Source organism: Balaenoptera ricei, chromosome 15 (genome assembly GCF_028023285.1).
Source record: "Balaenoptera ricei isolate mBalRic1 chromosome 15, mBalRic1.hap2, whole genome shotgun sequence".
NCBI lineage: Eukaryota > Metazoa > Chordata > Mammalia > Artiodactyla > Balaenopteridae > Balaenoptera > Balaenoptera ricei.
The window spans coordinates 9,793,574-9,806,229 of record NC_082653.1 but is presented as its reverse complement, the minus strand read 5'-3'; the positions used below and the strand labels follow the sequence as shown (position 1 = coordinate 9,806,229).

General features: G+C 45.2%; 1 protein-coding gene across 3 annotated transcripts in view; it reads right to left on the bottom strand.

Annotated features, from left to right (window-relative positions):
* ZFP64 (ZFP64 zinc finger protein) overlaps window positions 1–6,847 on the bottom strand; it is a 77,145-nt gene extending 70,298 nt beyond the window's left edge. For 2 of the 3 annotated variants that reach the window (XM_059896117.1, XM_059896115.1), the window contains exons 1-2: window positions 6,643–6,847; window positions 3,273–3,512 (exon numbers count right to left, since the gene is read on the bottom strand). In XM_059896117.1, the coding sequence (XP_059752100.1) occupies window positions 3,273–3,512; window positions 6,643–6,688 (286 nt within the window). In that variant the 5' untranslated portion in view covers window positions 6,689–6,847. The remainder of the gene's footprint in view (window positions 1–3,272; window positions 3,513–6,642) is intronic. The other variant, XM_059896116.1, reaches the window with a different exon arrangement.
* Window positions 6,848–12,656: the final 5,809 nt, after the last annotated feature.

Below are 12,656 nucleotides of genomic sequence, written 5' to 3'. Positions count from 1 at the left end.
CTATTTATTCTTGTCCCCACTTCAAAAATGAGACACCAAGAGCTATTATAATTTGCATCGGTCACACAGCTCGTAAGGCCCTGTGCCGCCAAGACTCAAACTTGGGGACTTGACTCCAAAGCCCCATGATTTTAAGCCGTGAACTTAGAAAATGCATGTTGGATGCTAATTTTTTTTTTTTTTTTTGCCAGCATCAATATCTAATTTTACTGCTTTTATAGAAAAGTTCTTAAATTAACTGCCAAACAGTAGGCAGCTTTCAAAGCTAGCAGACAGAGAATAAATTTTACTTTACATCCAACTATTATTGGGCTGAGACAAGACATATGAGCTGAGTGAGGAAGGGTTTGGTTTAATCAAGGACTGAAGAGGGACAAACTGCCCTGGACAATATCTGGGTGTGGGTATCTGGAGGAATTTGCCAGGGTGAGGGGTCAGACGGTGGCTTCGGGCAGTGAGCGACTCTCCAACTGGGTCGAGGCCCAGAATCCCCCAGGAGCTTGTTAAAAATGCAGATGCCTAAGCCTCAGCGATTTGGGTTCAGAGGTGCAGCCCAGGCACCAGTATCTTTAACAAGCTCCCCGGGGATCCTGGTCCACAGGTAGGTCTGGAAACTGCGGCTAGTGCAACATTGAAGCCCAAACCTGGGGGAAGTTGAGCCCAGAAAACCAAACTAAATAGTGTTAAACAAAGGGAGAAAAAGCAAGATTCTGCGTGTTTTGTGGCAGAAATGCAGGCGCAATCAGGGAGAGCAGCTGGATCAGGCAGAGACTCGGCATCCTGCAAACCTCACCCCACGCATTCATCTCTGCATTAATAAAAGCGGTCGTTTACTGAGATGACTGTCCCAGGTCCTTTATGTGGATTATTGCAGAGTCCTCACAATAACCCAGTGATATTAGGTATTAGGAACCTAATTCTACTACCTAATAGTATTAAGTACCATTATAACCCGTTTCTACAGATGAGGAATATTAAGCAGAGTAAACGACTTGTCCACAGGCCAGGATGGCAGACTGGGATAAATGTCCAGCAGTCCGTCTCTGGAGCTTGGAGCTCCTGTCAGCTCTGTGCAGTAGGTACCACCATGAGCTGGGCACAAAGAGGGCTCCAGGCCTGGCCTGAGCATAGAGGGCAGTTGGCAAAACTGAGGCATGGCCAGAGAGAATGACGGCAGGGTAGTGGAAATGCTAAGAGGAGGTTGAACATCTCTGAGCAAAGAACTAGGACAAAAGAAGGGGCAGTTATTTGGTGTGGGGTCAGCTTCACTGATGGATGTGAGATTTGGGCAACTGTGCATTCACTCCACAAAGAATAAGTGCCTAGAATAAGGTGCCGGGGATCCACAGTGAACACGAGGGGTGCAGCTCCTGACTTCATGGTGCTTAAGGTTCAGCGATGGGACAGACCTTGAAGTTTGTTCTGCAAATAATCATTTAAGTACTGGGACTTGACCTGGTCTGGGAGAACCGTGCACGTGCATGTGTGTTGTCAAAGAGGGGCTCTTTGACGAAATGCCTTTAAGCCCAGCTCTGACACACGCATAAGAATTGAGTCAGTTCCAGGCAGAGGGAACAACACCTACAAAGGCTCCCAGGCTTGAGGAAATGTGGCACATTTGGAAAACAGAAAGGACATCATCAAGGCAATTGCAATTCAGAGGGGAGGGGAATGTCCTGAGATGAAGCCAGATCCTCTGTGTGCAGTCTGTCATGAACCTTAAAGTTCTGAGGTTGAGTTGGTGTCAGCCAGGCAGGAAAGGTATTTTAGGCAGAGGGAACAGCATAAGCAAAGGCTCGGAACCCAGAAAGATGCAATGGCCACAAATAAAGTGTAGGCCTTGAGGTCTCCTCACGCTGGGGCCTTGTGTCCCAGGCTTCACACCCAGTGTGTGGGGTTACTGGGTGTTTGTGTTTGAGGACAGGGAACCCAACACGAAGTCTTCAGGGAGAAGACCATGAGGGTAAGGGCCAAAGCACTTAAGTCCCAGGACCGTCTTGAACCTGTGGTGGGACCTTGGCCATGTCTCATCCCCACTTGCAGCATTACTTTGTCCAGCTGTAAAATGAGAAGGTTGTACCAGGCTCACCTCTAAGGTGGTTTTCAGTTTTAACATTTTCTTGGTGACTTCCTTTAAAATGAGAATTAAAATAAGTTCGGGAGAAAGTGGGAAGACCTCAAGGTAATCTTATTAAAGTTTGTGAGGTGATCAATTATATTTCAATGCTTAAGGAATTCAGCAGAAACATTATTTTGGAGGCATTAAGGAAACAACCACAAAACTTTGCTTGTTGCTGAAAAACTCAGACACCACACCAATGTACAACTGATAGGGCGAAAGTTGGTACCCCCACTTCAGATGTTCTCCACACCTCAGCTCCAGATTAACTGCTTGCAAGACACTGAGAACAAGCCAGAAGCTGTTGGTGTGCTCAGTCAGGCTCACAGATGTATTCTGTTTGGCCAACAAAGTTTTAAAATTTCGGAAATTTTACATTTTTCAGTTTCTCAGAAAAACCCAAATATCTGACTGGATCCAAAGAGCAGCTTTCTCTACTTTACCACAGTCCTCACCATTCCCTAATGCCTTATGCACAGCTTACTTCTCTCATTAACATTACTAGGTATAAGTAGGTATAAGTATAGGCGTGTGTGTGTGTGTGTGTGTTTAAGTGTTTGGGTCTCTGTGTGTGTATAATTTTTACTCTAGAACTTTTGCAGTTTCATGCTGCACATTTAAATTTTAGATCCATTTGCAATTTATTTTGGACACAACCAAGAACTAGGATGAACTTTTCTGTTTTCCTGGTTGGTAGCACAAGGGAGGGGAGGCATCAACGCCTGTTTATAGATTTAAAAACTAAAAAAAAAACATTTAAACATTTTTTTTTTTTGTCCCTTTAGACAAATAATGCAAATTCAGGAATCACACACATATTCCCACCACCTCAAATTACCACCTTTTCCTTTTTACCATTTCCTGCGAGTATTTTTTTCGTAGTATATAGGTTTTTGTTTTAGAAACCTGGTTTTTGTCTGTTTGTTTTGTTTACCACATGACAACAATTTATAACTGCTACCACTTAATGTTTTAACCTAGCGGTTCCCAAACCTGGCTGGGCAGCTGGCTTCCCAGTGGAGCTTGTTAAAAATAATGAATTAGCAACCCTAGGGGCTTGGCCCTGAGTATCTATATTTTTAACAAGTTCTGTGGAGGCGTTTGGGACATAACCAGGCCAACTCTAAGTGACTCCCCCATCCCCCAGCCATACCTGTGATCGTCTGGGTCTCCGAGGTGATGGTTCGTGTGGTGGTCTGAGTCTGGGTGGCAGGCACTGTCTCCTCTGATACAAACTGTACCGTGCTGGGCGCCACCCCAGATGTGCCGGTCAGCTGGCAGCCGCTCTGCTTGTGAGCTACAAAGGCGTCCAGATTGTTAAACTGCTGCTTGCAGATGCCGCAGATGTGGATGTCGGGAGTCAGCTCAACCAGCACTGTTGTGCCACCTGGAACTCCATGGGACATAGGGGAAGTCACAGATTAATTCCAAACAGCTTGAAATTACAACACAAACCAGATTCATGGTAAGAAAAAAGGGCATGGTGGCAGACAAAGCTAGTTGCTGGCCCAATATCTGTTCCACTCCCTTCTTCTTGCAAACAGAATCCCAGTTCTGCCCTAGCAGCAATGTACCCAGACCCAAGCGATGCTCCTGATCATTGCCTACGGGGCACTAGTGGTATTTTATGTGAGAAGGTTCTCCAATGTGCAGGGCTACCCTACAGGTCAAAGGACCAGCAGCCATCTCCTATCCCAACTAAAAGGTAGTTGTACTTCCCAGTCATTATGAAAACTAATGCCCCCACTATTCCAACCCCCTACCCCATTATGAGAACCACTAGTCTAAATAATCTTGGTCCACTACATACTTGGGAAACCCTCCAGCACAGTGCTGGAGGAGCTTCTGGGAAAAGTGTGGCTTTCGTGATAAAAAGGGATCTGACATGGTTAACACTGTCCACCTCTTCTTCTGGCCTTGAATGCAGATGTGATGCCAGGACCTTCTGCAGCCATACTGTAACCATGAGATAAATGCTAAGATCTCTACAAAAGCTTACTTCACTGATCCCCTGAATCAACCCTGGAATCAACCAATTCTAGACTTCTCATTAGGCCAGTATAGTTCAGTTTTGTTACTTGTAACCAAAATTCATTCCTAACTGACAGAGGCGTTATTTCACAATAGTAATAATACAAAGAGTTAATACTGTATTAACATTTGCAAAGCACTTACCACAGTCCTGGCACTATATTAGAAAGTGCTATATAAATGTTTGTTAAATAAAGAAATATAATTAATAAGTCTCTAACTAATATGACTACCTTAATTTTTATTTTTAAAAATTTCTTTGCCTTATTACAAGGAAACTCATGTTTATAACAGAAAATTTGGAAGAGAAGAAGCAAGGAGGGCAATCACTCACAATCTTTCCACCCATGCGTACCTTGAACATTACAAAATATTTTCTTCCATTCATTTTCAGTTAAACATTGTTTAAGAACCTAGTGCATTGTAAATTAATCTTTTTCCCACATGCTATCGCACAACCACTGTGCTATGTCACTAAAATCTCTATAAAATAATTATTTAATGACAACACATTATTCCATGTTTTCCAAGCCTCATGATTTCTCAGTGGCTATAAGGTTTGTGTATTATTCCCAATTTTCCCCAGTCTAAACAGTACGAGAACTGCCTTTGTACACGTAAGGTTGGCATCCATGCATCACAATCCTTTTGGAAAATTTATAAAATATTTGCTTTACGTCCAATTTCCCCCTTCCAACCAAGACAAGACATCTCTGTGCAGAAATACAATTTGGTTGACTTGCTATGAAGAGATCCTCTGGGCTGAGCATGGTAATGTTTTTTGTTTTTGTTTTTGTTTTAAATTTTTGACTGTGTTGGGTCTTCGTTTCTGTGCGAGGGCTTTCTCCAGCTGTGGTGAGCGGGGGCCTCTCACGGTCGCGGCCTCTCCTGTTGCGGAGCACAGGCTCCAGACGCGCAGGCTCAGTCGTTGTGGCTCACGGGCTTAGTTGCTCCGCGGCATGTGGGATCTTCCCAGACCAGGGCTCGAACCCGTGTCCCCTGCACTGGCAGGCAGATTCTTAACCACTGCGCCACCAGGGAAGCCCCATGGTAATGTTTTATAAGCCATCTTGCAAACAACGAAAGGAATGGATGGAAGGAATGGACACTTTTCTTCTCCTCTGGAACACTGCCTTCCTGTAGCTACTAAGGTGCCCAAGCTGAGAGGAAGACAAGGAACCAAGAAATGTAGTGGTTGCATCGCTGAGGATTCCTTAATGATCAAATAGGACTGATACCCAGGAAGAAATGGGGAGAAGTTTCTGCTTCATACGATGGTTGATGGTTATGAGGATTAAATGAGATGGTGTTTGTAAAAGGCCAGCACAGGGATCCCCTCCCCCAGCATGTCACCTGGTGGGGTTATTACTGAGGTGCCCTATTTGAGTTTGAAAGTATCCCCTCTGAAAATCTGTATTAATTGAGACCCAGTAACAAACAATGGGCACAATTTGTGCGTATCACCAACAAAAAGAATTCCTTTATCTTTGCAAAGTTCTCCAAACCTGTCTCCGCATCAGAATAAGGGGGCAGGGCGGGGGGCGTTGTTTAAATATGGCCACGTGTGAGCCCCACTTCGGAGATACTGAGTCACAATGGTGGTGGGCTGAATGCGGGCTGAGGTTTAGGGAAATCTGCACTTTTCACAAGTTATGCATGGAATACACAGCCAAGTTTGGGAAACAATGTCTCCAAAATTGTAAACAGTAACAGCTAACAAGCTAAGCGCTTACTAGGTGCCAGGGGTTCTCAAACTTTATGTGCATCAGAATCGCCCAGGATAAGGCCGCCCTCCTCCCCTCAAGCCCACCCCTCCACCTGATGGGTGGGGCGCAGAGAGCTTTTTTTTTTCTTTCTTTTTTTTTCAATAAGCGCTCGAGCTCCCAGGTGGCTGGTTTGCTCTCAGTCCCTGGTCCACACTTTGGGAAACAATGCTCCGGGCGAAAACAGGGGCTTGAAAAAGGCTGTCCTCAACAAGAAAATTAAAATGAACCCCAAACTCAAAACGACCACGGCCCCGTTCCCCATTCAGATCTCCACCTTTAATGTGGAAAAGGCTTTGCAGTAAGCCGGCAGACCTCGTGAAAGTCCCCGAGCCTCAGACTTCCAGAATTTGGGGCCGCCGAGACAGAAGTTTCCCCATCAGCGTTGCCGCGGTTACCCCAAATCTACCTCCAAACTCCGCCGGGGGGCGGGGAATGCCCCAAGGGGGTGACGACTGTCTGAACGGCATGCCCTCCCCCACCATTCCCTTCCAAGTGATCTCCGGAGGCTGGAGAGCGGCCCCCCTCACGCCGGCTTGGGGGCCCCCCAGCCCTCTCCGGCGCCTCCCGCACGGCGCGCCCGCCGCGGTCCCCGAGACGCCGGTTCCGGGCCGTCACCCTGATTTCGGGGCCCCGGGCCTGCTAGCTGCGTCGCAGACGTGCTTGGGCCCGGGCCCCGGAGCGCGCACTGGGCCCCGGAGCGCGCGCTGCGCCCGGAAAAGCACTTACTTTGCACCGAGCCCGGGAAGCTGTCGCCCTCGCTGCTCGCGTTCATGGCCGCAGACTGGGAGGTTCCCGGCCGGCCGGGGTGCCAGGGTAGGGGGGCGCGGGTCTACATGGTGCAAGGACTTTTCCTTTTATTTTTCCACACCCCCCAGCATTCCTTCTCCCAACTCTGCGAGGCGGGGAGGACGGATGTAAAGCAAGCTCCACTTCCGCTGCCTAGAGGGCGCTGGCCGGGCTCGGCCGCCCCAACCTGCCTTTGCATCAGCGGCTCCCGGGGGAAGCAGCGGGCCAATCCCGATGCCCGGGCCGCGAGGCCCTGCACCCGCGTATTCCCCCGGGAGCCGGATGGCGCACACGCGTCTCCGCGGGTTGGGCGACCACGGGCGGAGAGGGATGCGCACCCCGGGCTGCGGCAGCCGGCGCCCCGCTCACACCCCTGCGGTCTGGGCCGGCGCGTTTGGCCTCCCCGGCTCTGGCGCCTTTGCACCTGCAGCCCTGGGCGTCTGGTCCCCACTGTGGCCGGGCAGCCGTGTCGCCCCCGGGTCGCCCGGGTGGTTTGCAGAGAGGACCGAGTCGGGCTGCAGTTGGGTGGGTGCGCGGGGCGCCGCGGGCTTGGGGTGAACCCCGGCTGAGCGTCAGCGCCCGGCAAATCAGCAGAGCGCTGGGCGGGTCCCCTGCCCAGCTAATGAAATAAAGAGGACCGTGATCACGTGCCTGAGTAACAACTGGGATCAATCGCTGTAAGCCCCCTGCTCCGGGGGTCTGCCAACTTTTTTGTGCATCACTGTCACCTGGAGAGCTTGTTAGGACGGAGACTGCTGGGCCCACCCCAGAGTTTCTGACTCAGTGCGCCTAGGGTGAGGCCCGAGGATGAGCATTTCTAAGTTATAAGGTGAAGTTCCTGCTATTGGTGGACGCTGCTTTCCCTGATCTGACCGGTTGCCTGACTTCATCTCTTTACTACTCTCTCCTTCCCTCAGGCGCAGCCCCAAGCGCTCTCCAGCCTCAAGGCTTTTGTGCTTACCGTTCCCTCTATATCCACCTGCCACCTTCCATAACCCCTTCAGGTCCTGATTTCAAATTCCCATCCTTAGAGAGGCCCTCCTTGGCTAGCCCATTCTAATCCTGCAGTCCCTCCTCCACCACCCAGTGGCTCCCTGTTTCCTTCCGGTCTGCTTTATCTTAGAATTTATCACATCTAACATTGTATATCTGGAATATCTATCTGTATTTATCTATCAATCCATCAGTCTATCTGTATATCTGTCTATAGAGATAGATGACAATTTACTTGTTTATTACCTGTTTTCCCTTGCCCCTTACATTCAATAAATCCTAATGAACATGGGATTAAAAATAAAAATCTCTTTGCCTCAGTGGGCACTCCAATCTGGGCTTGGAATATCACATGGTAGCGCTTGGCTAGGTCTGAGAAGCCGCTCCTTTGGATGAAGCCTGACTTCTCCAGTTTACCCCAGTCTCCACTCCTCCTTATTACTTCTTGATATCAAGACTGAGTATCAGTTCCCCTAGATCATTGCCCTTGTGCTGCATGTATTTGAATTTTTACATTCAAATAAAATGTATTTATACAAAATTTCCAACATGTTTCTGATAGAAAAAGGGGTTTACCCCCCCTATGGTTTAAATATTCCTTTTGACTAAAAATCTCTACCAAGGAATTACCGGTATTACCTGTGCTATGTCATGTAATCCTCAGAACAACACAGAGATAGACACTATCGTACTAGTTTATAGATGTAGAAACTGAGCCTCTTAAAGGTTAAATAAATTTCCTCCAGTCAAAAGGCCAATAAAGGACCAGCTCAGTTAAGAATCCTTGAGGGCAAGTATCAGAAACTGTAGAAGAACAGAGATTTGCATATGCTTCAAAGTCAATCAATTAGAATTATATCCTTCATTAAATGATTCCTGGCAGGAGATTTCCAGATACTTTCTTCAATTATTAAAAAAATACACAATATTTTAAAAATTCCCGTAATATTAATCATAACAAGAATAATGAGGCCATAGTCACTAGGTTAATTGTCATAAGTTTTGTGAGCAAAGATATCCTTCTCTTAACAAAATCATTTGTAATTTCAAGTGATCAAAAATTTTTTTGATAGTAGACATTTTAACAAATTTAGTTTCCTATGGCAACCATGCACAATAGACTAAAATTTAAGTTCTTGAGGCAGAAACTTTTATTTTCTTCCTTGTTGTATACCAGCGTCTATAACAGTGCCTGGTATCTAAAAAGTGATGGATGGGTGGGTGATTAGTATCACGGTTACTTTGGAAGATAACTATTAAAGCAAACCTTTGACTATTACAGAAGAGCATTTTTCCCTTTTCAGTAAACAGAGAGACAAAAGTGTGGTACAATGACAGAATCTAGAAAAATTATAGATTCCATTTAAGTTGTGTGGTAACTGGTATGCAAATATCTTTTTAGTCTCCTTTATTTTCCCAGACAAAGGCTAACGAGAATGGCTAGCTTTGCATTTTTCAGAAGTACTTGTGTCAGCAACCTCTCCACTCAGTTTCCTCAAAAGTGCTACAGAAAATTTTGGCCTAAAGTTTCACCTGTAAATTTAACCGAGGCTGGTGAGCTGGCCCTGAGTCTGTTGCCCTTTGATCCGTTCCTTGCCACCCCGCTCAGCTCTGCATGTCAGGGGAGCTGACCCCTGTAATTTCCAGGTTCCTGGGGCTTCTAGCTTCCTGTTGGGTTTGCCTAATGGGTGGAAGGGAGAAACCAGAGTATTTCTCCCCCACTCTCCCTATCTGGGTGGCAGTGGCTGTGTCTCTGCTATGGCCCCAGATCCCAGAAGGGCCCACTGTGGCCTCAGCTTCTGGCAGGTGACTGGTTCCTGGTGTCTGAAAATATGTCCTCCTCCCTTGGTCCCCAGCCTTCTCCCTGGGGAGCAGGAGTAGTGACTTCCAGCCGTTACTAATCTCTGGTTGCCTAACCATTCCCATTTGGCCTTTCAGCCCTTTCATCACCTGTGAATCAATTCCTGACATCAACTTTACTTAAATCCTCAGAGTTGCTTTCTCTTTCTGGTTGGGCTCTGGTTTAAGGTTTGGATTAAGGTTTGTGGGGCTTATAATTTTCTTCTTGCTTTTCTGGACGCGGCAGGTGATTCTTGACTGGAGAGTGCCTTAGAGTCTCCAAGGGAACTTGCTGAGAACACACAAACTCAGGCACCACCCAGATGCATTGGAATAGAATCTTGGGGCGTGGGCTCCAGGCACGTAGCATGGAGACACGTCGTGGATGACACTAGCAAGCCCCTCCTGACCTTTTCACTGAAACCTGATCTGAAATCTTGGAGCAGACCAGGGGAAAATTTTTTATATTCCAAAATTGATTCACTAACAATATTTAACAACTGTGTGCAGTCCTTACATAAACATGAAGGTCAATAAAGAAACACTTGAAAGTTAAATAAGTGCTAAAACCTACTGTAATAGGATATAATCAAGACTCAACCTGTCAGGCATTAAGTGGTGATTATACAACCAATTATTTTGATGAGAACTGGCTTTGAGTCTTGCCTGGCATCTAACTGAGGGTGGCACACCTGTGTTTTAATAGTATATTCACTTAGATAATTTCATACGAGCAAGCATACACATGCTCGATTTTTTCACTCTTTTATATAGTTAATATCTTAACATGAAAACACTCAAACAGTATAAAAAGGTATACAGTGAGAAGTGGGCGCCCCTTCAACCTCTCACAGCCCCCCAGTTTCCTTTCCAGGAAATAGTCACTATTACCAGTTTCTGGGGTGTTCTTCAGAAAGGTATCTGTATATCCATCCATTTCTTTTTCTTCCAAATAATACCATAATGCAAACAACACTCTACGGCCTGCTTTTCTTTTTGCATAACAATGTATTTTGGAAAATATTGCTTACAAGTGGATCTAGATTTGCCTCATTGCTTTAGGAAGAGTTCAGGTTTCCATTGTGTATATACATATACTAAAATTTACTTAAACATTCCCTGTTAATGAACATTTAGTTTGTTTTTTTGTTACCACAGACAAAGCTGCAATGAATATATATCTGTATCTATGCCTGTACAGAAGAGAGTATATCTGTAGGATACATTCCTAAAATAGAATTGCTAGGTCAATGGGTATGTGCATTTAAAGTTTTGATGCTTTCCAATGGCACTTAGAACTCCCATCAATAACTTGTTAGGACACCTCTTTCCTACATCCTAACTCACACAGTGTTATCAAGTTTCTGATCTTTGTCAATCTGGTGGGTAAAAAAAAAAAATGCTATGTTGTAAATTTAACTTGCATTTCTCTAATTATGATACAGTTCTGAATTTAAGCAACAAAACAAAACAAAATGAAACAAACTCCTAACACCTATCTGCAACAAAACAGAACAATGTAGTTACAAAATGAGTAATTATTGTTTCAGTAGAAGTTCAAATATAATGCATAGATGGCAAAGAAGACACTTTGTTCCAAAGTCTGAATGTCAAAGAGCTAATGTGACAGTTCATGTGAACTTGCGGGGGTCCCCATTGTGTTAAAAGTTAGCATGTAATGCTTTGGCCTGTGTGTTTTCAAATAGTTTTAATATGTTAAAGATAAAATTCAAATCAGATATTTGCTGAGCTTTTGAAACACCCTCAGTGACCCTATGGTTTGAAAACCACTGCTGTAATTCTCATTTTACAGAATGGGAAACTGAGGTCCTTCCCTTGTGGGAATCCAAAGCTGCTGGTGGAAATTTGAAAATATTTATTTATTTTTTACCTTTTTGAATACTTTTTAATATCTTTTTTTCTTGGAATAGTTTAAGACTCACAAGAAGTTGCAAAAACAGTACAGAGTTCTCACATTACCTTCTCCCCACCCCAGTGATAACATCATATTCTTTTTGTCTTGCCAAAAAAATCTTGAAATGTTCGTTACTTTTAAATGCTTTTGACCCATCCAAGTTCACAGCCAATTCAGAAGGTAGTCATGTCACAATTGTATTGATAATCCAGATTTTCATTAAAGTGTCCCAGTAAGTATTTTAGTTAGGCTACACTTGCTAACAAAATCAATAGTCCCCAAAATACAAAGGCCCAAAGTCATAGAAACTAATTTCTCATTCCCCATTCTAAGATGGGTGTTGCTGTCAGTGGAAGGGGGTCTCCCTGAAGGAGATGTGGACCTTCTAGAGTGGGAGTGGGGTAAGTTTTGATGGATGGATAGCTGTCTGCCACAGAAAATGTTCTCTACTTTTTCTCAGATGATGTATCACCCAGGAGATATGTAGACCTAGGTTTTAATTCAGTGTATTATTATTTAGCTAACTCTATTGGACTTTTTTGTTTGGTCTTCCTAGTATCCTTTTCTTACTTCTGATAACAGGATTGCTTCTTTCCATGACTTCCTTTGAGAAAGGTTCCCCTTACTCCACAGAATGTTAATCGCAGCCCCCCAGCCCAAATGTCACAAAGGTGGTCATGTGACGCAGACCAAGCCAGCATCTCCTACCATACTGAATTATCTGAAGCTCATCCAAGTTTCTGTACCATATACGTTCTATTCTGTTTCCCATCTGAAATTCTGTTTCTCACTTTATGTACCAGGATCATATCTCCTTATTTAATCTGAGCTCAAGGTCCCCTTCTACGGAACCTCTTTCAGGATCTCCTAGGTCGATTTAGGAGCCTCTCCCTAGATCCCTCTGTGTGGCCATATTCTAGCACTTACCACAGTGTTTTGTAACCACTGGTTGACTTGTTGGCCTGTTTCAGTTAGGATGCCTTTGGCTGCCAACATCTTACACAGAGTTTTTCTCAGCTATGCCTCAAGGCATAGATAATGTCAGTCCTCTCAGTAGATGGACAGGAGTGGGTTTACTGGAGCTGCCGGACTGGTTACATTGGTCAGGACTAGCTTTTGTCTCGGGCTGTGTCCAGCCTCCTTCTAAGCTATACGTGAAAATACTCATTTCCTTTCACTAGTGATTAGTCTACCAGTGGACATGTAT